Below are 24,395 nucleotides of genomic sequence, written 5' to 3' on the forward strand. Positions count from 1 at the left end.
GAGCAATTTAACACATTAAAGGCAAATCCCTTTTTTACAATATTAACATATTATCATTAAAGGAATAATATATAAGAGACATTAATTCTGGTTCTGGCCCCGAGAGACTCTAGAATCATATGTGACTACCTGGCTCACCACATAATGGTAATGAAAAAAGAATGGATAGAAAGGCAGGAGCTGCATAGCCCATCTTTAATCCACCATATGGGAGGACTTGATTTAGTAAATGGGGGAACTAAGTGAAATCTACAGTAGCTACATAGAAGAAGTTTGCCAGACAGGAAGTCAAGGGACAGATGGGAAGAAGACAATAACAAGTGTGTGATAAAGTAAGGACACAGGTAAATGAAAAGAAAATGATGAAGAGATCTTCAGACAGACAAAAACAGATGCAGCCAATGAAGAATCATCTGCAGAGAGGAAGACAGAAACAGGATGGAGGGGCTAGAGCTGGCTGTTTGAAGACAACCAACATGAAACAGATTTATTGTCCTAGTCAAAAGAAAAACAAATATCTGGCAGTATTGTATTATTTTTCATTTGATATCAGGTACATCAAAGTTTTGTCCTGTTTGGGATGCACAACATGGCTGAATCATCAAAAAAACAAAAAACAAAAAAACAAAACAAAAAAAACAGGACATTATGAAAGAAAGCACGAAAGAGAGACAGAACAAGAGATAAGACTAGAGTCAACATCAAACTAAGTTTTACTTGCTGGAGAGAACTCTGAGATAAGAAAGGATGAAATGAGGATGCCAATTTAAAATGTGAAGATCTGCCAAAGTTCAGTTATGCTGCTTTAAGCTAAGTGGCTATTTTCCTAAAGTTGTCCAGTTCTAAACTTAACAAACCAGACATCAATCGTAGTTGTCGATGAACAGTAGACGCCTCATGTTGACAGGTTTTTCCCTATGTCTTGTGTGTTATTGGATGTTTATGAAAAGCACTGGCCTAGCACCTGTCAACACTTATATATTTATAGCATAGATATTTGCCATGCTGCTCAAAAATCGAATGTGGTTAGTTTGAAGAAAAAAAATACCTGGTGAGAATACTGCATTTCAAATGGTATAACAAATACAGCAATTACCACCTGGTGTCAGTCATACTGGAGTTTCAGGGGATTAATTATACAGCTCTGAAACCTAAGCAAAATGTTTAAATACTACCATGGAGACACTGTCTCCATGCCATTGCAAAGTGCTCAACAATGGGCTGGGATATTTACTGTGAATGCAAGTATAGACATGAAGGTTCTGCTATGTTTGTGTATATACCTGCTGTAAACGACAGAAGCATGATACAGTCAAAATACTCAATACTTGAAATCACCACTAGGGTGAGTACAGAACACTAAAATAGTGACAAGGTCAATCATCCGGTCACATTGTGTTTCCATGGCATTGATCCCCAAATTCTTCCAATTTGTTGCCAACTGTTAAGCTACGAATGTTTATCACTGTGCAATGGGATGAGATGCCGGTAGTTACAGATAAGGTCCAAGAGACAGTCTCCAAAACTATCCATCATTGTGTTTACCTTGGACCTTGCATGAGCGCCTCTAGCAATCAAGTCAATATTACAACTTGCGCATGCGTTACATTACCTCACGTCAACATGATCGGCCTTTATGCCAAACGAATGCTGGGAACACATAGCAGCCATGATACGTACACAGACGCTTCATTAACAGCAAATATATGCCACCATTACTACTAAAATAAATATAGAAATAAATAAAAAGAGTCAACTGATAAATGAAGGGAAATCCTGCATGGAGAGCTAACTTGAATGCCATCTGTTGCTCACTGTGAGCAACTACCAAATAAATTACCAGTTACTGTTAATCTATATTGTCACAGACAGCTGGTTAATTAACAGAAATGTAAATCTAAATAAAAAATTATGTCAACATAAAATTTTCCTGTTGGTGGATTCAACACAATGAGGGATTTACTAATGTTCATACACATATAACTGTGACATGGGTGGAGAGGGATTTTATTTCAATAAACCATTAAAATGATAAGACCAATAAATAAAAATATACTTAAAAGAGCTAAAACATCTTTACAACAAAAACGACAGAGGTCCAGATGAAGCAGCGCTCTCCGTGTGGTCTCAGTTGCTGTGATCCTTCACCTCCACCATGGACGTCTGAAATAGAAGGAAGCGTCTGCGTTCTGCCAGTACGCCTCTGCACCAGAGATGAGAACTCGGGTCTGGGCCTCAGACTGGAGTACTCGTACTCTAAAGACTTGCTTTCTGAGATTAACAACAACTAACTAATAATTTTATCTTCTCTGTCCGATCTCATGTATGCTTTCATTTCTTCAAACGTAACACTGACATAACTTCATACAGACGTGCCCGCAGTGCACACACAATCAATCAAAACATTGATAGCACCGGAGAGCACAATTGTTACTGCAGTGCAATTGTAACTTTTGAGTATAAAAAAACCTAATAAAAACGGACCAATTTGAGAGCAATTTGATGTTTCTGGTCTAAAGGTCCAGGATGTTGGATCCACCACATCTACTTTAATCCACCTCAAAACACACACCTGGAAAGGTTCATGACTGTAATATGAAAGCTAATGTTAGCATCTATGTTAGCATTGAGCTTAGAGCAGCAGCAGTACAAATACTTGTTACTTTGTATGGACATAATGTTAACTCCATCAGAATGGCTCCACTGTTTGTGTTCAGAAGAGGAATGAGACATTTATTGAACAGTTTCCATAAACTGTTGACTTTGCCATGATCACGTTAAACTGGGATCAGACCTACTGTAAACAACGTGGTTTTACTGGGTCCATTAATTAGTAAAGTACAGCTGTTGCTGATTTAGGAATGTAAGAAATATTTATTGGGTCTGCAAGTACTGGATCTAAATAATTTCTAGGGATGTACCGATACCGATATTAGTATCGGTATCGGCCCGATATCACGTGCGTGTACTTGTACTCATCATTCAGAAAAGTGTTCCGATACTAGACCCGATACCAGTAGCATAGGAATAGGTGTATATGGTTGCGCTAACACACTCCAGTCCAGTGAGGGGCAGCAACACGCCATGAAACAGACATAAACCAGGTAAAAAAAGACATACCGATAGCACTTTACGGAGGGCAGAGCACATTTCCTGCAACACTGGAAAAGGAGGCGCTATGTCCGCTGTATGGAAGTATTTTGAAGTGACCGATGGTGACAAAACTAAAGCTAACTGCAAATTATGTTCAGCAAAGCTGTCACGAGGAGGAACGAATTCAAGGACCTTTAACACAAGCAATTTAATAAAACATCTAAAAAATCATCACTGTGCCGAGTACAGAGAGTTTTCTAGCAGCGGGAAACAGCACCAACCAACTCTGCAGCAAACCGTGGAAAAGCGGGAGAAGATGTCGAGGGACAACGTGCGTGCAGTGAAAATAACCGAGGCTCTTACCCAGTACATTGCTCTCGATGATCAGCCGCTGTCTGTTGTTGACAACATGGGATTTCGACGCCTTCTTGACGTTCTGGAGCCGAGGTATGAGATACCTAGCCGTCACCATATCACTGACACCGTGTTGCCAAAACTACATGACTTTGTGAAGAGGCACATCCACAACCTGTTACAAGACGTTGCAGCCGTTAGCTTCACAACTGATATCTGGACCAGCAGTGTTAGCCCCATGTCCCTCATCAGCTTAACTGCACAGTGGATTGACGGAGATTTTACATCACAGAGAGTCGTCTTGCATGCAAAACAATTTAGGGGTTCGCACACTAGTCAAGCCATCGCAGGTGTGTTTGATGATATGCTTCAGATATGGAGGATCCCTAAAACTTCTGTTCATGTTGTGCTGCGTGATAACGCCAAAAATATGATAAAAGCCATGAATGACGCTGGACTCCCAAGCTTGCCATGCGTCGCACACACTCTCCAGTTGGCGGTTCACGAAGGCCTGTTGGCACAGAGGAGTGTTTTGGATGCTGTCTCAGTCGGACGGAAAATAGTTGGACATTTTAAACACTCTGCTTTAGCCTGCTCCCACTTGGAAGACATTCAGGGGCAGCTCAACCAACCAATTAAACGACTCCAACAGGATGTGCAAACCAGCTGGAATAGCACGTTCTATATGTTGCAGTCTCTCATGGAGCAGAAGAGGGCTCTGGGAATATACGGGTCTGAACACCAGCTTCCCGACAATCTCACCGCTCACCAGTGGGCGCTTTTGGAAAAGACTGTTTCTGTCCTGGCTCCATTTGAGGAGTTGACGCGAAAAGTGAGTTCCTCAGATTCATTGGCATCGGATACCATTCCTGCTGTGACTGTGCTTCTCAGACTCTTAAACAGAGAAACGGACGAGGATCATGGCATCAAAACAATGAAGGCCACCTTAGCTGCAGCTGTCAAGAGGCGCTTCATTGACACAGAGAAAAACCCACTCTACTGCATCTCTACTCTACTTGATCCAAGGTAGAATGTGTGTTTATCTGTTATTGTGTGAGAGTCTCATCAAAAGGAAACTTTTACAGTTTAAACAAGTTAAAATATTTTAAAATCTAAGTCGAAGAATATAATTAAATTGATGCATTGGGATTTACAATTAACACACTCCATTAATTTAATTAGTTGAAGCTTGAGTGTTCTTACTGAAATGTAATTGATATTTACCAACAACTTGAAAAACTTTAAATGGTTAAATATTTTGTTTTCACTGTTTCAGATACAAAGATCGTTTTTTCTCAGACATCAGTGGTGCTGCAGGGGCCAAGGAAATGCTGAAGCTGGAGCTGCAGAGGATGTCGAAAAGAGAGGCAGAGGAAGAACATGGCGAGCCACCTCCCAGGAAGCCTCGCAAGGCACAACCCAGCAGCAGTCTGGACAGTGTGTTTGAAGAAATAGCAGATGAGCAAGAGTCAACATCAGTGTGCTGTGCACCGGTGGGTGCTGCTATTCAGTTGGAGACCTACCTTGGAGAAACCACAACTGCACGTGAAGAAAATCCGCTACAGTACTGGGGGGTTAATAAAGTGCGGTTCCCCGCTTTGGCTCAAGTATCACAGAGATACCTCTCAGCACCATGCAGCAGTGTGGAAAGTGAGAGGCTTTTTAGCTCAGTGTCTCACATTGTAGATGAAAACCGGAATAGGTTAACAGCTGACAATACAGAAAAGCTACTTTTCATTAAAAAAAATCTGCCTCTCACTTTTTAAAAAGTGGCTTAGTCCTCACAGGCAATAGTTACAGAAAATGTCATTTCAGTTGTTCTGCCACAGTTTTATGTTGGTATCGTTACATTTAAGAGCTTCAGTATGGTTGAGTTGAGTGAAAGGTTTGGCAACGCTGTTTTAAAACCTTGAATTTTAAAATGTGCCAGTTTTGTTACACTGAAAGCTAGATCTTTGTTATATAATGCACACAGTTGTATTTGGGTAAAATGTACCAAAAGAAAATAAAAAATGTTTCATTCTTAGATCTGTAATGTCACTTATTAGTAACTTGCCAGTACTCAGCATTGGCAAGTTAACTTAATAAAAAAGGATGTCGTTTACTACAACCTAATGAAACCTTACACATTTATAACGGCAATAATGACCATAGTGACAGTAATGTCCACATAAACATATTTGGTATCGGCAAATATCGGTATTGGCAGATATCCAAAATTCAGATATCGGTATCGGATCGGAACCCCAAAAAAGCAGATCGGTGCATCCCTAATAATTTCATTTATTTTTTATTCAATTTAAAATTTTTAAATGAATAATTTCTGTACTCATCTCATTTCAAGCCCTTTAAAAAAAAGAGCACAGGGTTCACCAACTGTGGACCTGTTGATTTCACTGTCCTGCAGATCTTAATGTTTACCTGCTGCAATACACCTGAGTCAAATTATTAATGGTTTATTAAGAGGCTTGTGACAAACTGTCATGTGGATCAGGTGTGTTTCAGCAACAAAATGTCTAAAAACCTGCAGGACAGGTTGTGTTCCTGCATATTGGTCCTACGTTCTACATTCAAGAAAAATATATTTTAAAAAAGCTATGAACTGCAGTATTATTATTTTAAATTTATCAGTGGGTCCAGATGGATTTTGGTTCACATTAAAATCTATAAAATGAACATCTCTGCTCTGCACACTCGTACACGAAGAGGCTTTCCTTGACAGGTGTTGCTTAAGCTCGGATAGATACTTATACACCAGGTAGAGCTTTCTGCTTTGCATGTCTTCAGCGTAGCAACACTGTCCGTCTTTCCTCCGCAGTGTAACTGCATCTCCACCATGTTCTGCTCCCTCATCTAATGCTGGGTCCACTTTGCGCTGCCTCCGACCACTTTCACCCTCCATATGGTCCATGTTGTGTTTTCCTCTCACAGCTCCTCCGATATTTCTGGGTACTGCCTTCCAGGCCCTGCTCATTCTGGTTGCTGATTGGTCCATCACTCCATTTTAGCCGCAAGTAATTTTCCCAATCAATCAGTCTGCAGGCTAAAAGTGAGTGACCTTGTATTTAATTAAAACCAGATTAAAAGTAAAAACCTATGCAATAAATGATACAACCAAAAAAAAAAAAATACAACAAATACAAATAAAACTGCATTAAAACTAGATGATAAAAGATGATCTTTAAGTAATAAAAACAAGCAATTAAATCCACAATGCTCAGTTCAACTGTATGACATGAACACACCACATACATGCACACGCTAGTGTATGAACATCCCGTCACTGTCATGTTTTTGTGTTGATTAGCCCACAGTCTATATTGTGTTATTAACCACATTTACAACCACACAGATGTTATTTACAACTTGTCACAAGCATCTGTTATATCCAGCTTTAATAAATATTACTTAATCCAATACACATAGAGAATGCAAACATGCATATTTTCTATTCATAAGAAATGAAATGTATGGATGAGTTATAGCCCAAAACTACTTATACAGTATCTCACAGAAGTGAGTACACCCTTCACATTTTTGCTAATATTTCATTATATCTTTTTATGGGACAGCGATATAGAAATTAAACTTTGACATACAGAATATCAAACTTTAGTTTTTATAGTTTGGTGTCCTGTATATCAAAGTTTCATTTCTTTAGAGTTGTCCAATATTATGAAATATTTGCAAACATATGAGGGGTGTACTCACTTCAGTGAGATACTGTAACTCTTTATCTGTGTTTATTTTGATAGTATAGATGTTGACCTTGTCATGACTATCAGAACTGAATTAGTTTCAATTCAATGTACTAAACTCTTAACTTGATGTAGAACAGAGGAGTAGATAATACAGGATAGCTTAATACTCTCCAATTAGTATTAAACAAATTGAGAACCTGAGATATTTCAAAGCATTGGTGTTTAGATATTTTGTGGCTTCACGGTTGTAATCAAAGGCATATGCAACTTAGCCATTTCTATATAATTAATAGTTAAAATATTTCTGTAATGCAAAGTATTGCTAAAAACTAAACAATAAAAAACCTAAATAAAAAAGTTTTAGTATTTATTATTTTTGTATAATTCATACAAATAAAACATTTAATTATTTAATCAGTTAAATACAAACACAACACAAAATGGTATTCACCCCCACTAGTAAATTATTAAATTAATGCAAATGTAAATAAACCAATAAATACGCATGTAAACAAACTGATATGAGAAATGTACCAAGTAAAACTGACTTTGGCTTTTCTCTACAAATAAAAGTCAACCTAACCTTGAACTTGTTGTTGAACTCGCTCTGTTGGCGAGTCACGTCAGCCTCTGGGGACAGAAGACAAGCTCAACAGACCCACTGTCTTCCTCTGTCTCTCTGCCTACATCCGTCCCTTCCTATTTCACGTTATCACTTTGTCTTCTCTCTACAAGTTTTATTAGTTGTTTTCTCCCTGTACCAACTTTTTGCCTGTCAAGCATCACTGCCATCGCTCTTGTCTTGTCTTTTCTTTTTGTTTTGTTAAATGCCATTAGAGTTAGTCAGTGAAAGAAAGGCAGTGCTTTAAATCTTTAAATCAGGAGGAGATAAATCAGCTAAACATTCAGGATGCTCTTTAGTTAGGTCCAGCTTGTTTAACCTGTTCCTCATTCCTGTGCCGTTTTCACTCTTTTCTCATCAGTGTCTCAACAATCTTTTGAATTGATCTTTTCTTTTTCTTCAACTATTAACTCACCCTGCCTGTTAGCCCTACAAACCCTAGTTTGTTAGGCACTAAAAAGTTCTAAGGTGGGGGAAATTACTTTACTTAGTGAAGTGGAACAGATGAAAAAAGTATGCAGCACACAAGCTGAAGGTAAAGCCTCTTCTCATTTTGTTTTTGTTCCATCCCATCTTCTTTCATTTGTCCTCCTGCCTGTTACTTGAAAATTGATCTTAGATTCATCTTAAAGTATGTTTCAGTTACTGAAATACATTTAGAGAAGATGAGCTATGAGCTGGAATGTTTCCACCAACAAACTTTTTTTGTATGTTGTGTTTTTCCTAATGCAATTGTGATGTACAGAAAGCCATGGCACATTATTCTTGAATTAAAAGGTGGTGCCATGCTTGATGTCAGGAACATGGTTACTGTCTGCAAGGTAGCTGCTTGCCATTTGAGTGCCAAACACAACTTTGTTCTGCATAAACTTCTTTAAAAACTCCAGCCCTGCTCAAACTTTAATCTACTTTATGGATTTGAACCCTTTAAATCCCTGTCTGGTTATTTGGTGTCACTTTTGTCCTAATTTGTAGGTCCAAAAATGTCCTATTCATTCACATTTTTATTCTTTTTTTTTTCTTTTAAATCTTACAGCTATTCCAAAATGTATATTTTTAATCATTTGATGTCGCGGTTTAATTATTTAGATAAATAATAAATTGTTTCCTTTTTTTTTTGTTCACCACTAAAGTCAGCCCCAATGTAGCCCTATGCATAAAATGCTATTAGCAAAATTAAAAGTCTAAACTCTAAAATACATGAAGAAAGGCTTTTTTTTTCATAAACCATTCTATTCCATTCTATAGACTTCTATAATTATATTCTATAGATTCTATAAACTTCAGGAATATGCACTAAAAAAATCAAACATAAGTTCCAGAATGAGAGGAAAAAAAATCTCCAAATGGACCAAAATATGATGCAAGAAGTTTGATGTTCTCTTAATGTTTTCAGAGTAGAGTTCCAGATATGAATCAATATCAGTAGCACCTCAGTGTCCATGTTATATTAGTACATCAGTATATTGGCTTTTTATTGTTTATATCTGTTAAAATAGTTCAAATTGTAAGACATATTATGTGTTAACTCTTCAGTGTGGGACAATGTTTACAAAATCAGTTTGGCTGAGACAAATATAATATGTTACTGTAGTGCTGATATTTACAGAATGTCATTGAACGTTTCAGATCCCCAGAAATAAAAAAAATTGTCAATCAAAAGAAAAGCAATGTTTTCCATTTAAATCTCTGATTGGCAGGAGGTTTTGTGTGGTGTGTGGGGGGGTGGGTGGGTGTTCTGTTGATGGATGGATGGTACAGAGCTGATATTACCGCTGTTAGAATGGCTTTTTTTGTTCTTGTTGTTTTGGCTACAGCCCATGGCAGACTGCATCTACCTGTGAAAAGATTATCAACAACACTGGATCACATGTCGTCATTCAGAATGCTACGACACTTTTCACTTTAAATATGCCATCACTGTGATTGTGATCACGATTGGCCATTAGCTCAATTTACATCAAGCAATGTAATTCACAGATATCTTTGTTTTAACCTAGAAAGCAGAATATGGGGATCAAACTATTCTCTGTGACTGCAAAAAGAAATAGAAAGAGACAGAAAAGAAAATCATAATTAAAATTCATTTCAAGGTAATACAAAATTATGTTGTTAGTAAACCAGTCATGACTAACCAATATTCTTAGTTCTTTAATGAAATTTAATTTCCATTTCTAAACTTATTTTATGCTTTATAGTACAAAACATATGTTGTCATACTTTGTGTAAACAGGCTGCATAGCTACTATTTCATTAGCAAATTATCAGAAATATCAAAATAAAAGACGAGCTCTTTTCTTCTCATCTTTTCTCAGAGCTTAAATGCATCAGGTCCTTCTTGGTGTTTATTTTCTATTAGATGTTCTTGCAGACTTTTACTAAAAATAAAATCTCAGATTTTTTCAAACCAAATCTGATTTCCAAATTTAATTAATGTTTTTCGTTTTTTAAAACAATGTTAAACTTAAAGCTTTTGCATAAAACAGTTTGTTTTATTTATCCATATGAATGAATGACAGCCAAAAAGGTAAATAACATAACTTTTCCACCATATAAATGGCTTCATATCTTGCATCATATTATACGGGATCCACTGTGGAAATAATTTCCCTGATGTAGGTCTACTTTTAATTAGAGTTTGTGGGATGAAGTTGTCTTCTGCAGCTCAAAGAGAGCAGCATTTGTAACTGTAACCGACGGTGCTTTCAGACAAACATTTTCTGATGCAGAGGGAGGGCTGAGCCCGCTGCTAGCTATGGACGCCTAAGGGGAGAGTTTGTGGTGCAAATAAAAGAAAAAAAATCCTAATTTTAATAAAAATAAATTGTCATAAACAAAAAATTTGATTAATCAATTTCATCATCCACAGCCCATTATTCCCAATAGATTTTTAGATCTGAACGTTTACTCGTTTTGTTGATGTTTCACAAAACTGTGAAACATATCATACGCCAGTTTCTAGATTTAATGTTTTTTCTGAGTTAGTTTCAAGTCTGTATAATTGGCAAATAATTACAGTCTATTTAATTGGATTTTACTAAACAGCATTAGGAGGAAAAAGGAAAGTCTAAACAAAAAGAGAGTATCTTAACAGAAGGAAACGAGAGTGGGGAAAGGCTTGTATAGTGTGCCCAGAGGAAGCACAGGTCACACGGTGTCGGGGAAAGAGAAAAGAGGGGAAAACAGAATGTGAAAAAGAAGGCGAGAGAGTCTTTGTTTAGGGCTGTCAAGGGAGAAACACATCTTTGTAGATTTTTCTGTAGGACAGGAAAACTATTAATCTGTCCTAGCAAAAGGAGGGGTGAGTAAAAAAAATACCCAGAGAGGAAAAGAGGGAGAGGAATGAAAGGACATAGGGGAAGAAAAAATGGAACGTCTCTGTGTAGAGAAGAAAGGGTGAAAAAAGAAAATGGAACTCTGGAAAGTGAGGAAGAGAAAGGTGACGATGAAGAGGGAAAAGACCTACCAAGTAGGAATTAAAGTACTCAGAGGAAGAGGGAGAGGCTGCTATGGAAGAACGATGATGAGAAGCAAAGCCTCACTGACCAGAGTGAAGCTTCAAAACATCAATCTGCTCCAAAACGTCACCCTATGGAGCAACAGATCCCACAAGTACACAAAAGAGAGAGAGAGAAATAGAGGAGGTTAAAATGAAGGATGCTAGAGAGGTGTGTAGGGTATAAGGAGTGGAACAGAGAAGAGACAAAGAGAGAGAGAGACATTTTGGAATATAAAATATAATACAAAATTATTTAGAAAATAAATGGTATTAATAGATGAGAATATATTATGTTGGACCTGATGTGGATTCTTTCGCAGGATCTTTGGATTTTTTTCAGGTAGCAGGACAGGAACATCTAAAGGAGTAGCATCTACAGATATAGAATATTTCTTTGTTTTAATGTGTTTGAAACTTGATTTCCTCTCAACTGCCTCTATAAATCTCTAATGGAGGGCAAAATGCTGTTTATCACTTGTGTGGTACTTTACCTTGCTCACCACGAGCTAAAGACAGGTCCGATTTAAACAGGTTTTTATTGTGCAGTCTGATCTACTCACATGTATTGAAGTTATTAAATAAAAGTCTAAACTATCAACCAAAATGTTGCAGATGTGTTACAATTGAAGGTTAGCTTTTAGTGCATCTCCCAATAACTTTTATTGAGGTGAGTGGAACTATGAAAGTAAAAACTTCTACATTTGGAAAAAAAATAGGTGGACAAAACAGCAACCAACCACAAATTCTGAGAACACCTCCCACTCACATAATAAAGCAAAACATTTTATTTGATATAATTTCATCATTAAGCACTGTAACAAGATCGTGGGTAACTTGTCTTTCTTTGACTTATTAACATGTATTATCAGTTTTTACAGTGTAGAAATCATAAAAATCAGTCTCTGCCCCCTGAAACTTTAAGAGGCATGTAAAAGCACACAGCATGACTTTGAATTTTGCCAGATAATAAAGTAAAAAACTCATAGCCACTGAATTATAATTTAACTTTTCATTGCTATAAAATCAAATGAGTTATATAACCTTTAACCTCTATAATCAGCTGCATATTATTCACACAAAAGAAAAGAAGAAACAAAATAGAAGATTTACTGATTTTCCACAACAGGTTTCTTTTTTAATACTTCCAGAGTCTCTTAAAAACATATACAAAACTCAGCTGCATTGCACTGCGATGACTCAGTGTTATAAAAGGAGGAGAACATCGGTTTTACATCTCAATCATGCCTGATTTATGACAACTTCTCTCTATGAGGGATTCTGCACCTGCGAGTAATATCCTTGAAGTGAATATTCTGTGTGTGCACATGTACATACGGAGGCGTGTGCTATCCACAGTGGAGCAGGAGTGTGAGAGTTTGAAAGGTGACAATGTAAAACAAGTAGATTAGCTTCATGGGTCTCTCTCACTGACTCTTCCTTCCACTTTCTCTTACCCACAGATGTGCCAACTAGGGAAGAGAAGTAGAAAGAGTATGATTGAGTGAGCAACCAGAAGAAATTTTCTGGCCATGAATCAGAACTGATGATGGAAACTGGCTTTTTTGGAGTGTCGGCTCACAAGTGGCTCAGATGGGGTACTTTGATTGGGCTGCATTCACTCACTGCACAGTCAATTTCAAAATAAGAGAAAAGAAGAAATTATAGCTGCTTTTCAAAAATGGCTGCAGAGCTTAGACTCTCAGGATATGTATGAATTAGTAGCAGGGTAGATTAATAGCTGAATAAATAAGAGAATATACACCAAAAAAATTGTAATAAGATTTGGGGTTTAGGTGCACAATGAAGGATCAGTAACCATAAACACTAAATGTGAACAGAGTAGCTGAGGCGGGAAAAAAAAGGCTAAGAAGTAGAATTTATCTGCAGATGGGCCTGGTGATTATTAGATGAATGAATGGCCATGGCATGAACGTGTGAATTGCCCCCAGCTATTATACTTTTATTTTTTTATATAAAGCACCTTGACTTGTCTTGCACATGAAACATGCCATACAAATAATCTTCCCTTGCCTATAGGCCTTGTCCTCACACCATTGTTGTAATTTGTCTTCACAAGTTGACCAAGATTTGCTTCTCTGTGGGTCTAGTCTGAGAACCTAAGTTGTTTCATCTGGACTCTGTCACATTATGTGAAAAAATCACTAATAAACTCAAAGGTAGTGTAAATAATAAGTGTAAAACTTAAAATCTTAAAATAAAATAAAAAATTCTGCCCTTTCACTTTCTGTAGTAATTCTGTGAAATGAGTGCAGTACATGCTCACTTAGTTAAGTTAAGCTATGTTCAAACTGCAGGTCTTAATGCTCAAATATGAGTTTTTAATAAAATATGTTTTTTTTTTTTGTTTTTTTTTTATGGTCACGGATGTGCTGGATCCTTCATATCTGTTTATAAATTTGAAAAATTATGCCCAGTTGATGAATGAAAGAGGGGGACTAAAAAAAAGGAGAGCACAAATGTTAAAAATGGCCTCTTGTGGAGCAGTGGCTCCTACTTCTATACAAAGACATGAAAAGACAATGCAGCCGAGTTTGAGTCCAATTTTACCAACCGCACCCACCTGAACCCGCTAGAACGATCACTAAACCCGACTTGTGGATATGTTCCAGAGAAATCTGGACCTGGCCCGACATTGTAATATATAAAACTCCACCTGACCTGCACATTAACACTGCAAATACCACTCCCCCCCCCCCCCCCCCCCCCCCCCCACCTCCCAGCCAAACTTGGCTGTCTGCGCGTACCTCAGATCTTTAGAAAAAAATTAGATTTGTGCTGTTGTTAAAAAAAAATCTGATATGAGCTTTGTAGCCTGAGGGTTGCCGCTTCGATCTTTGGCCTGTTGAGCTCATGTTGAGTTCTTCCTGAGCAAGACACTGAACCCCAAATTGCTCCTGATTGGTCGTGGTTAGCACTTTGCATGGCAGCAGGTATAAAAGGTGGAAAGCAAGATTAAAGTTACCCAAGGTTAAGAATTATATCAGTGTAAATCATCATGCCACTTTAAAGTTACACTGTTGAACATTGGCAGATTTTTGCATCAGCAAAGAAAAGTTCATATGGCAGCTGTTCTGCATTCCTGAGGCAAAAACTACATATAATGTGCACATAATTAATGTCAGTGTGCCATCAAAACAGGTCAGAAGCACCAGGTCAGGGCTTTAAGGTCTGAAATTTATACAGTGCTTCTTTAAGTAATCCATGTCAACATATTCTAGTACTGCCCTTTGTAAAAAGAGAAAAATATGATCATTTAAATTAGTTTAATATGGGTTCATTAACAGTCACAAAGCAATCCTTTAGCTTCTGTTGCGGGGGTTAAATGGCATTACTGATGCTCAGACATTTTTCTCTAAGCACATAATTTTTTCACGAGAGAAAATGGCAACAAGTTTATGAGCTGTCATACTTGATGCAAATGAGAACACAGTTGGTTTGTGACAGAATCCTCACTGAATATGTAATATGATAATTTGTTCTACTACCGAAGTCTTTGGCCAGAGTATTACTTAGAATGAACATTTGTCTATCTAATGAGTCGAATTTCAATGTTGGACAGCCAGGGCTTTCTAACCCTTTGTCATTTAACAATGAACAGACTTTCAAAAAAGAAACTTAAAAAGAAACTTACTATTTGGTTGTTGTAACAATGGGTGGAAAATCAGTCTGTCATCCAAGTTTAAGAATTAAAGAGCACTTCACAATCAGGTAGCCTTGTCCTGCATTTCCTAATGTAATAATTCCATCTATAAAGAACTAATCAAGCCTGTGACAGCTTTCTAAAAAGTAACAATCTGCCTACAGGCAAAGAGGGGAAAAAATTACAAAAGATTGAAGATTTGGTGCAACTTTTAATTATCATCTCCATCACAGTCTGCACATAACATTTCTTGTTCTTGTAGTCAGATTTTCTCTTGAGCTGCCTCTTCCAACACATTGTTTCGGAGAATAATTTTTGACAGTTTTGCTTTAGTATGCATTGGAGACATAATACAAGATAAGACACAGCAAAGGCAATTTAGAAGAGGTCTGTAACTGTGCCGCTGTTAAGATTTAATCCAATTTAAGTTTGAGTATCTTGGGGCAAAACAGTAAATTCTTATTAAGTTTATCAAATCTTCTCAGCAGCAAGGCAGACAGGTTGACTGTTTGCATATCTGCTTGTGTATTCAATATAGCATCATTTTGAAACCAAGCATTATAATGTAGTCATGACATTTGAGTTAAGAATTGGCTTTTTCTCTCTCTCTCTCTCTCAGTTTGTTTCCCACAAATTTCTGAATTCTGAACCAGTGTCTATTTCTCCAACATTACAAGTTACAGTTCATAGTTGTAAATTGTAAGATGGTAATATATCCCTCATGTTCACATGACATGATGGGAATTTCTATTCATGTGCATAAAAATTCGTAAGCCAACCAGGCGTTTGTACCACGAAGACATAACAATGTACATTATTTCTAACGTCAACAATGCACTTTTAGTTCTAAAGCACTTGTCAGTGAAAGAGAACAAAATCAAGAAATTACAAAGTAAAAAAGGAAAACGAAAAGTACAATCACAAAATAGTTTGGGTCAATGGTTTTGCTGTCTGCTTTTTCTCCACTTTTATTCTCTGTGTGGTTTCCTGTTTCCCTGTGGACAAGTCGGATGGCCTGAATCCTGATGACTCATTCTTCTCACCTGTTGCTGACTCCAGTGTACTGTTTAAAAGCTTCTCCTCTCATCTCCTTGCCAGTTTGTTTGTTCCCTGTGATAGCCCTTGCCAAGCTATCATACTTAAGTCAAGTTATGTTCCTTTTATTTAGGTTTGGAAATCTACCTCACCTGGAAGTTATTGTACAATGTTCAACTACCGATAAAGAAATTGTTATTTTTCTCTGTCACCACCACTGCCATAACTACACTCACTGTTTCTGTTATTTGGATCTGGTCTCAAAACCATCAACACAAGGAAATAGCAACTCTGCATCCCCACAGCTACGCTCATAGTGAAGTCATATGAAAACATCGTCTTGCTGTTTACCAGTTGGTACTTATCTGTGGGACAGTAATGACTGGAAAACATATTATCATCCAGAAACCCATGTCACCAACCTGGTTAGGTTACACTCCCCCACTAAGAACAGATTACCTGTTTAAGTCAACATTCTATGAATAACCTTTCGTTCAACTCACCAGTCTGGGTCCAGCCTGTAAAATAACCTAAAAGCCCCTCTACTAAACTTTTGCAAATTTTTGCATTTTGGCACCTTCCAACAAAGCATAATTTAACATCTGTTTTCCATCTTGCATCGTCTTTTGTTTTTTTTTGTTTTTTTTTGCGTATCTTTGCTGAATCTGAAATGCTGCGTGGTCAAAACAAAACAGTCAGTGTGTTTAAATCTAGTTAATGGTGCTGTTAAGCGAAATGATGCGGTAACATGATGCTTCAGGCCAGAACAAAAAGTTGAAGTCTGGTTTCTTATCCACAGGATGCTGAAGGGCAATGACAGCCCCAGGTATGTGCATAATGAATGTCAGTGTACCATCAAAACAATGGAAAGCACAAAACCATCACAACAGAGTGCATGTCATCGCATAAGAAGCAGAGTGAGCAATAAATTGGTTTTATTTCTTCCACAGTCTAACTGGGTTCAGCTTATTCTTTCCTGGTATCTCACACAAGCACAACCACAAGAAAATAACCAAACAAAACACATGACAACATAGACCAACATGATAATTAATTTAAACTGAACCTGCCATTGTGAAGGAAACAAAATATAGACTGCATTTTTTCAGCCATTTATTTAAGAAATATAATTAGGGCTGCACACCAATATAACTTCCTCATTTTCGGTAAAAAGATATGGTCGTGAGCAAAACATTTAAGTTCCACTGTTAGGACTATATTTAATTCCTGACTGCTTTTAATACATCAAGAAACAACCCCTAAATCCCATGCTATGTTTTAGACATTTAGAATCTTGATCTGAGTTGCAAATTTTTCTCATTATCAACAGCAGCTATTTCTATCTCAGAGACATCAAAGTAACTCCGTGGAATCTATGATTATCATCTGTTTATGAAGCCTTCACACCTTCACAAATGAAACAGAAAAAAATTATCATGGAATAGAGGAGAAAAGTCAAAGTTATTGGTTCACTCTGGTCTTTTAATAACTTTTAAAAGGCTTTTGCTGCAATCAGAATGTGGCAAAATGACTACAATGTTTCCCAGTTATGAAGGGTCTAAGAAAGGACTGGAAAAGTTACCAGAAAAAATAAGATAATAAATGTCTAATAAAGGTTGATAGGACAAAGGGAGGATGTCTGTCCATGATTAACAACAAAAAAGCATAGAGGTAGAGGGGTAGTGATTTGGGCTCTGTTTACAGCCACAGGACCTGGGCACCTTGCAGTCAATGGCCATGAACTGGTTTGAATATCAAACTATTCTGGAGGCAAATATGAGGCCATCGTCCAACATCTAAGACTTGGCTCAAACATGTGCAACAGAATAGTGATCCCCAGCATACCATCAAATTTACAACAGAATGACTGATTAGGCAAAGGATCAACATGTTGCAATGTTAAGGTCCAGCCCTCAGCCCTATTGAAATGCTGTAGAAAGACCACAGAGAGCCAAATGCATACAAACCTCAAATCTTAAGACACCTCGGTGAAATAAAAGTATGCGAAAAATAAAGAGAGAAAAAAAGTAAGTATTCACATGTGTGTCATACTTAAAATTCAACACTTTTTACATAAATTCAAAAACAAAGGATCAAAAATATATAAAGAAACAGGATAAAATAAACTCATAAGTTCCTTTAGTCAATTTTTGTATTCACAGGGGTTGTTGGAGGCCACAGGGAAGTGGTGGAAAAATTAGAAAGAGGGAAGGAGAGAGAAGAAGGGAGTGACTGAGCCAGTGAGAATGTGCATCCTATGCATGTGTATGTGTGTAAAGGTGAAAGGAGGAGGAAATAGAAAACATTTCCTGTTCTTTACTGTCCAAAGACGGGAGGTAATAAACACACTTATAGGCTCTGGGTGTAGACAGTGAGTGTGTGAGGGGAATTGGCATCTGGCATCCAGCACTGAGACCTTAAAAAAAGAGAAAGAAAAATACAAAAGGGTGGTGTAATCTCTCTTTTGAGCACTAACAGAAAATTATACAAGCATATGCCCTCACCCATGTGCACTCATGATAGCACTTAAGGTCAGATTATGGGACATAGAGAGCCAGTCGTGTGGAAAGACCCCACCTCCCGAACTCTTGCAACAAAACTTCAAAAGGGCCATGTTTTGCCTGTTTTAGTCCATTTACAACAAGTCACCCATACTTTGTGACCAACTTTTGATTTTCCAAAACATTCATGCTGTTTTAAAGATTAATAAAGTTGTTTTTAAATCTCCAAGACAGCTTTAAGTTTCAGGTCATTCCAGTACAATATTAACATATTCCTGCGGAGCCTTGGAACTTGCTGCAGGTTAAATAATCCATCACAGTGAAGACAGTTATATGTCGGCTTTGTTGGATATTAGTTCAGATTTAAAGACCTGAAACTATATATATATATATATATTAAAATTCATTATAACATCCTGATGTAAGAAAATAACTATGGAATGTGTTTGTTTAAAACTCAACAGACTCAGCTCTGCTCTTTTATGGTTTCTTTTATTCTATTTTCTTGCTCTAGTCCACAGCTGCACCTCCTCATTAACAAAATATGCTGTAAAACTAATGGAGTGTGCAAATCTATGGACACACTTGGCTTTTTCTGCACAAAATTACTGATTGGAATTGTGGAATTATGAAATATATAGAGACAAGATGATTATGAAACACCTCAAGCATCATTTCTGTATTCATGAAAGAAACGTTTTAAATACATTTACTAAAATTATGCTTGTGTGCAGTATTTAATCATACGTTGCTAAATGCATCAACATGCAACATAATTTAGACAAATTTTCCTTGTGAATTCATACATTTGTTCACTTAGCTGCTTAGTTCTGTATCATCTGGACACTCAAGGCACAATTCTCTTTTATTTTCACACAAATAGCACAAGAGCCACAGTCCCAACCTAATAACATGATTACCATTGGTAATCTGAGAATTTCCTTTTCAGGATTGGATGTTCCAGGTTGTTCAGGCCACACATTATTATCTAAATCAATCATTAGTGACCACTCCTTTCTGGAGTACTCTCCATTCCTGTCGCCAGTACAATAAGGTCTTTCTCAGCCTACACTCCTTTGGTCCTCAAAGGAAAAGCCTGCCCTTGAATTGATTCAGTTAATAAAGCTGATCATATAAAAGAATGCATTATGATCATTGTAAAAGTGGGGAAGGGTTAGGTGGATGCCATTTCTTTTTGTGAGGTGTGCTTGAACAGGGAATAATCTAGAACAGCGTTTCTCAGCTCTAGTCTTCAAGCTGCCCTGTAGGTTTCAGATGTTTTCCTCCTCCACCACACCTGATTCAGATTTAATTCCAAATTTGATTCAGTACAAATCAAGTTCTTTGCAAGCCTGTTAACAAGCCATTCATTGCAGTTAGGTGTGTTAAAGTGCAGAAACATCTAAAACATACAGGGTAGTGGTATGTGAAGACCAGCATTGATAAACACTGATGTAGAGCAGAAGGAAGGTCTACACAAAACACTGTTGCACCAATTAACGCTCAACTAAAAAAATTAAAAAAAATCCTATGAAAACAATAATCAAGACAAATTTGTATCTGTTAGAGCATAAAGACATGTTATATGTCATAAGATAAACGAGATACATCTAGTTAAATCATGTGAAAAACTGTTTGAAAAGAAAACTTTGTTCAAGATGTTTCACCTTTTCTTTTAAGTTAATAGTGTTAAACAATAGTGTTACATCCATTTTTCTTTTCACTTTTGACAGTTCATCATTTAAATTAGTGTCCCCTTTGAACTGCACCAATATCCTCAATATATTTTACTAATCCTACATTATCACTTTGTTTTTTAATGTGACATATGAGGGAAGACATGTTTCTTTCCTTGCTTCTCTAGATCTCTACTAATTCCTCACTTCTCATTTCCTTTAGGCAGGGACTGACCACCTGGCATACCGGGCATTTTCCCTCTGGGCTGACACATTTTATTTATTGGTATGAGTGGTCCATAAAACTATTTAAATACCACCCTCTTCAGCTGTGCTCCCTGCACCTAAGTAAAATATTTATCCAAACAGTTAGCCCAGAATTTTCTTTCCTGACCACCATTAACCTGCAGCCCAGTGGTTCATTACTTAATTGACACCAGGCTGAACCAATCAGATGCTTTAAATCCCCTTTTTTATCCCTTTTTTGTGCCAGTGGACAAGCAGAAAAAATTGTGCAATAGAAAAGAAAAAAAAAAAAAAAAAAAAAAAATCACACTGCTAAATTTCCAAAATGATTTCCAAAAAGTGATTGACAGTTCCAATGCAGCAGAACCTTCATCTGCTGCCATGGATGATGATGGTGGGGGTAGATGGTGTGATAAGCTGCAGAGGTTCTGTTCTGAGTCAACAGACCATTGAACCCAGTAAATGTAATCCACACAAGCCAGTTAGCGGTGAACATGCTAGCTGTTTACAAAGTTACGATGATAACACATCAATAAAAAAGCAGTTTATTAACTAGTTTGTCCTGTTAGGTTTATAAAACTAATTAGTTTCTGAAGTGTCTTTCTGAACTAAATCATCTGATTCAAAGTGAGAAGAGGATTTTTACCCATCATTCATCTACACGAACAGTGAGTCAGCAGCTTTTAGATTTTCTTCATCAGCCTATCTGCTATTGGTTGTGGGCTGATACATCATGTACAAGAGGCAGCTTATGTGTAAGGGTTTATGGACAAAATACAGAAATAAAATGCTTTAAGATTCTTTTTTATTAATAATATATAGGCTACACATTAGTCCAGATGCTAATACTGATGCAGCCGTTTTATCAAAGAATCCAATAATTGTAGACATGACTGAATCTTTGTAAAATAAATAAATAAATAAATAAAAAACCTCATTCAATCTTTAGTTAAACCCGGTTGGAAAAAAATATCCAGAGAAGAACAACAGGCAGCAGACACAACGACACATCCTCCATCCAGGAACAGTTTCTATCTGATCCATCAAACTCATGTCTTTTCTTTCTATTTTCTTTCTACATCAAACACAAAGTGGGATGATTGCTGCTCTAATATTCATCACTGTGATGGAGTATAGATATTGGCTTTATTAACAAATCATAACATTTATATTTAATAATATTTAGTCATTTAGTAAGTATTTAACATATCTACACTCTCTGAATGGTTTTAGTGGTCTTGAGGAGTTACGCTGATATTCACATTTTAGGGAGCACAAAGATTTGTGCTATGCATGATTGTGTATGGGCAGGTCTGGGCCAAAATGTCAGGGTCATTTTTTTGTCCCAGTTCTCCCAGATGCTGGGTGATAGGTGTAAAGGATGGTGTCTGTGTTGCAGAAGAAGAGAGAATGTAAAGGGACATGAGTTAGCATAATAAAAAGCCCTCCTCTACTAACACTCCCCATGCTCTTTTGATTCCTCTATTTATGCCTCTTTGTTAGTCCTCTCCTCCTGCTTGTGACCTGAAAACTGATTCCATAATTCCCAAAATACACATGAAGAAGAGAAGCTTGCCAGAGGAGTTACATTTAATGATGCACAGCTGTATCCTTTCCTGCATTTTTTCTCAGCATTCATGATGCAGGCAGGTATAGGGGAGCTGAGACATGATCCAGCATTGCAAATTAGAATGTTTTACCCTTTTTGTTTTTTTAAAGGAAAATAAAAAAAGAAGAAAAAAATACCCAATGACCGAACTGTCAGAAATGTACCCTGCCTCATTGGCAGCTGCATATAGGCTTGAACCTCTCTGGCTAGCTGGCTGGATATTTTTTAATAAGTTGTTTATGTACAAACACTTCTTAAATATGTAGTAACAATTTAACATAAACCAAGTGACACTGAAGTAGAACAGACAATTTTAAAGAAAAATAAATGTTGGGTGGGATAAGCTGAACTTGGGTCTCTTGCACAGGTTATTCCTTGAAATCCCACCATGTTGCCAGTGATGGAAAGTGATATGCATAAATCAACCCACAGTGATTCCACAACCATTCATGCTACCAACCAAATTGCAACAGATTCTGAAAGTGGAGAAGTGGAGCTTCCCATTGGGATACAAGATAAACGGGATATTGTGGCATTGACTTTGCCAGGGAGGGGTGAGTGGGCAAAGTAGGAAAGCAGCTCTTTCTATTGCTAGCAACATGGTCAAATTACAGGATTTGTGTCACTGTTACCCCCTACTGCTTCCCTTTCATCTGAGTATGTTAAAGGTGAAAACAGGAATTTTATAGATTTTGAAACTTAGAAGATATTGTTAGTTTACAATTTCCGCATCTTTGTTGTGCAACAGCTTTGGTGTAGACCAAAGTAGTTGTATCACTTTCTAAAGTCACATTATGTCATCTTTTCAGTTTCTGTGTGCTTAATTACTAGATTGGATACACGTGTGTTTTAGTCAGTGCAATCATATCTGCTGAAACCAGTTCCATAATTGAGATCTCTAAGAACTTCTTCTTTCAGCCTTGCCAGATTGTAGACTCTGCTAATGATCGGTGGCTTTACGCTTCAAGCCAAATTAATGACTTGGGTTTTTCTATTCTCCTTTCAGTCTTAATTGCTTGCTCCTCCACACTCTACAAATTGCCTGAGTCTTCCTGCAGATCAGGACAGGTTTTATTCTCCTGTTAAGCCTGGTTTTCTCTTTTTAGATCTGTCTTTCCAGTTGATTTATCCCTGTGATAACATGGGCCTTCACAGCACTCTAGATGACATGTGTTATGAAGCGAGATTCAGCCGAAATTAAATGGCGTGAAATTAATATAATTTATTTATCATCTCATTGTGACCATGGTGGTTAAAAGTATTGCCAAGCATATTTCTTTGTCTCTGTTTTTCTCTTACTTTTTTTTTTCTTTCCTGCTAGTGCCAAGTCCACTGCTCTATCATTGTTATATCTTCTGGTCACCACATTCATCTTTGGGGAGGTACTTAGTTCAGGAAGCAAAATGTCAGTGAAGCAGCATTACCACACTTTTTTCTTTTACCTTCAACTTTTCAGAACATGACCTACCTCTCACCATACACTACTTCACAAAACACTTTTCCTTAAGCCTGGTACACGCATACTTTTTTTTTTTTTTTTTTTTTTTTATTTTATGAGATTTTTTATTTGATTGAGACCTCACACGTGAAGATAAAAAATCAGACATTTAATAGTTTTGATCATACTGTGTTTGGTGTGCTCCGATTATCTAATCACAGAACAAATAACGATGCTGTCCCGCAAGTGATCTTGCTGCATAATTCAGAAAATTGCTCATTTGAGCAGAGCACAGGGAGAGAAACTACATTACTAAAAGTTTCTACTGTGCTTACGTCATTAACTTAAAACAGCTGATCTTTTTTCTAATATTGTACAACATTGAGGCCAAATGTAATAAATAAATAGATAAAATTCTGTACCTTGATGTAGTTTCTCTCTCTGTGCTCTGCTCAAACTTCCCACCAGTTCTATTCTTCTCACCATTGTCTGTCTCTTGGGTGAAAACACACCGCGGGCTCTAAAAACCTGGAGCACTTCCGTTGTCTCAGTGATTTTGCAGCGTTTTCTTCTTGCAGTTGTTGGTTTATGCAGCGCTTGTCTGTATTTCTAATGTTTTCTTCTTGCTGTTGTTTTCGTCTATGCAGTGCTTTTCTGTATTTGCAGAGTGTTTGCACCTGTCGGCTACCGTAGGATAGTGGTCTGCCACACTTTTTGACCTTTCCTGCGCTTGTGAGAGAGGTGCCAACAGAAGCCTGAAACCTTCTATGCGACAGTGGTTTCTGCTTGGGGTCCAGTTTTTCCAAGTTTCTCCTGTAATGGATCCATGGATTGATCACTGCCACTGCAACAGTGTGCCACCAGATGGGATTTTCATATTTATTTGTGATTTATTGTGATTTGCACATATATACATAAAATCATTAAAAGTAAAAATAAGAATGAAAGAAACATGTTAAA

At 37.2% G+C, this 24,395-nt stretch overlaps 1 protein-coding gene across 1 annotated transcript; it reads left to right on the forward strand.

The window, feature by feature from the left end:
- Positions 1 to 4,104: 4,104 nt before the first annotated feature.
- On the forward strand, positions 4,105 to 5,599 carry LOC121629601 (zinc finger BED domain-containing protein 4-like). Its single transcript, XM_041969268.1, has 2 exons — positions 4,105 to 4,473; positions 4,724 to 5,599. Exons 1-2 carry the CDS (start codon positions 4,133 to 4,135, stop codon positions 5,211 to 5,213), a joined length of 831 nt encoding a protein of 276 aa, XP_041825202.1. The 5' UTR covers positions 4,105 to 4,132; the 3' UTR covers positions 5,214 to 5,599.
- The last annotated feature ends 18,796 nt before the right edge of the window (positions 5,600 to 24,395 follow it).

This window comes from Melanotaenia boesemani, chromosome 19 (genome assembly GCF_017639745.1).
Source record: "Melanotaenia boesemani isolate fMelBoe1 chromosome 19, fMelBoe1.pri, whole genome shotgun sequence".
NCBI lineage: Eukaryota > Metazoa > Chordata > Actinopteri > Atheriniformes > Melanotaeniidae > Melanotaenia > Melanotaenia boesemani.

Bases quoted from the DNA above. Each gene is read 5' to 3' on its own strand.
- LOC121629601 (XM_041969268.1), top strand. From the start codon at position 4,133: ATGTTGCAGTCTCTCATGGAGCAGAAGAGGGCTCTGGGAATATACGGG. The intron at 4,474-4,723 runs GTAGAATGTGTG...TCACTGTTTCAG, and splicing joins TCTACTCTACTTGATCCAAG to ATACAAAGATCGTTTTTTCT.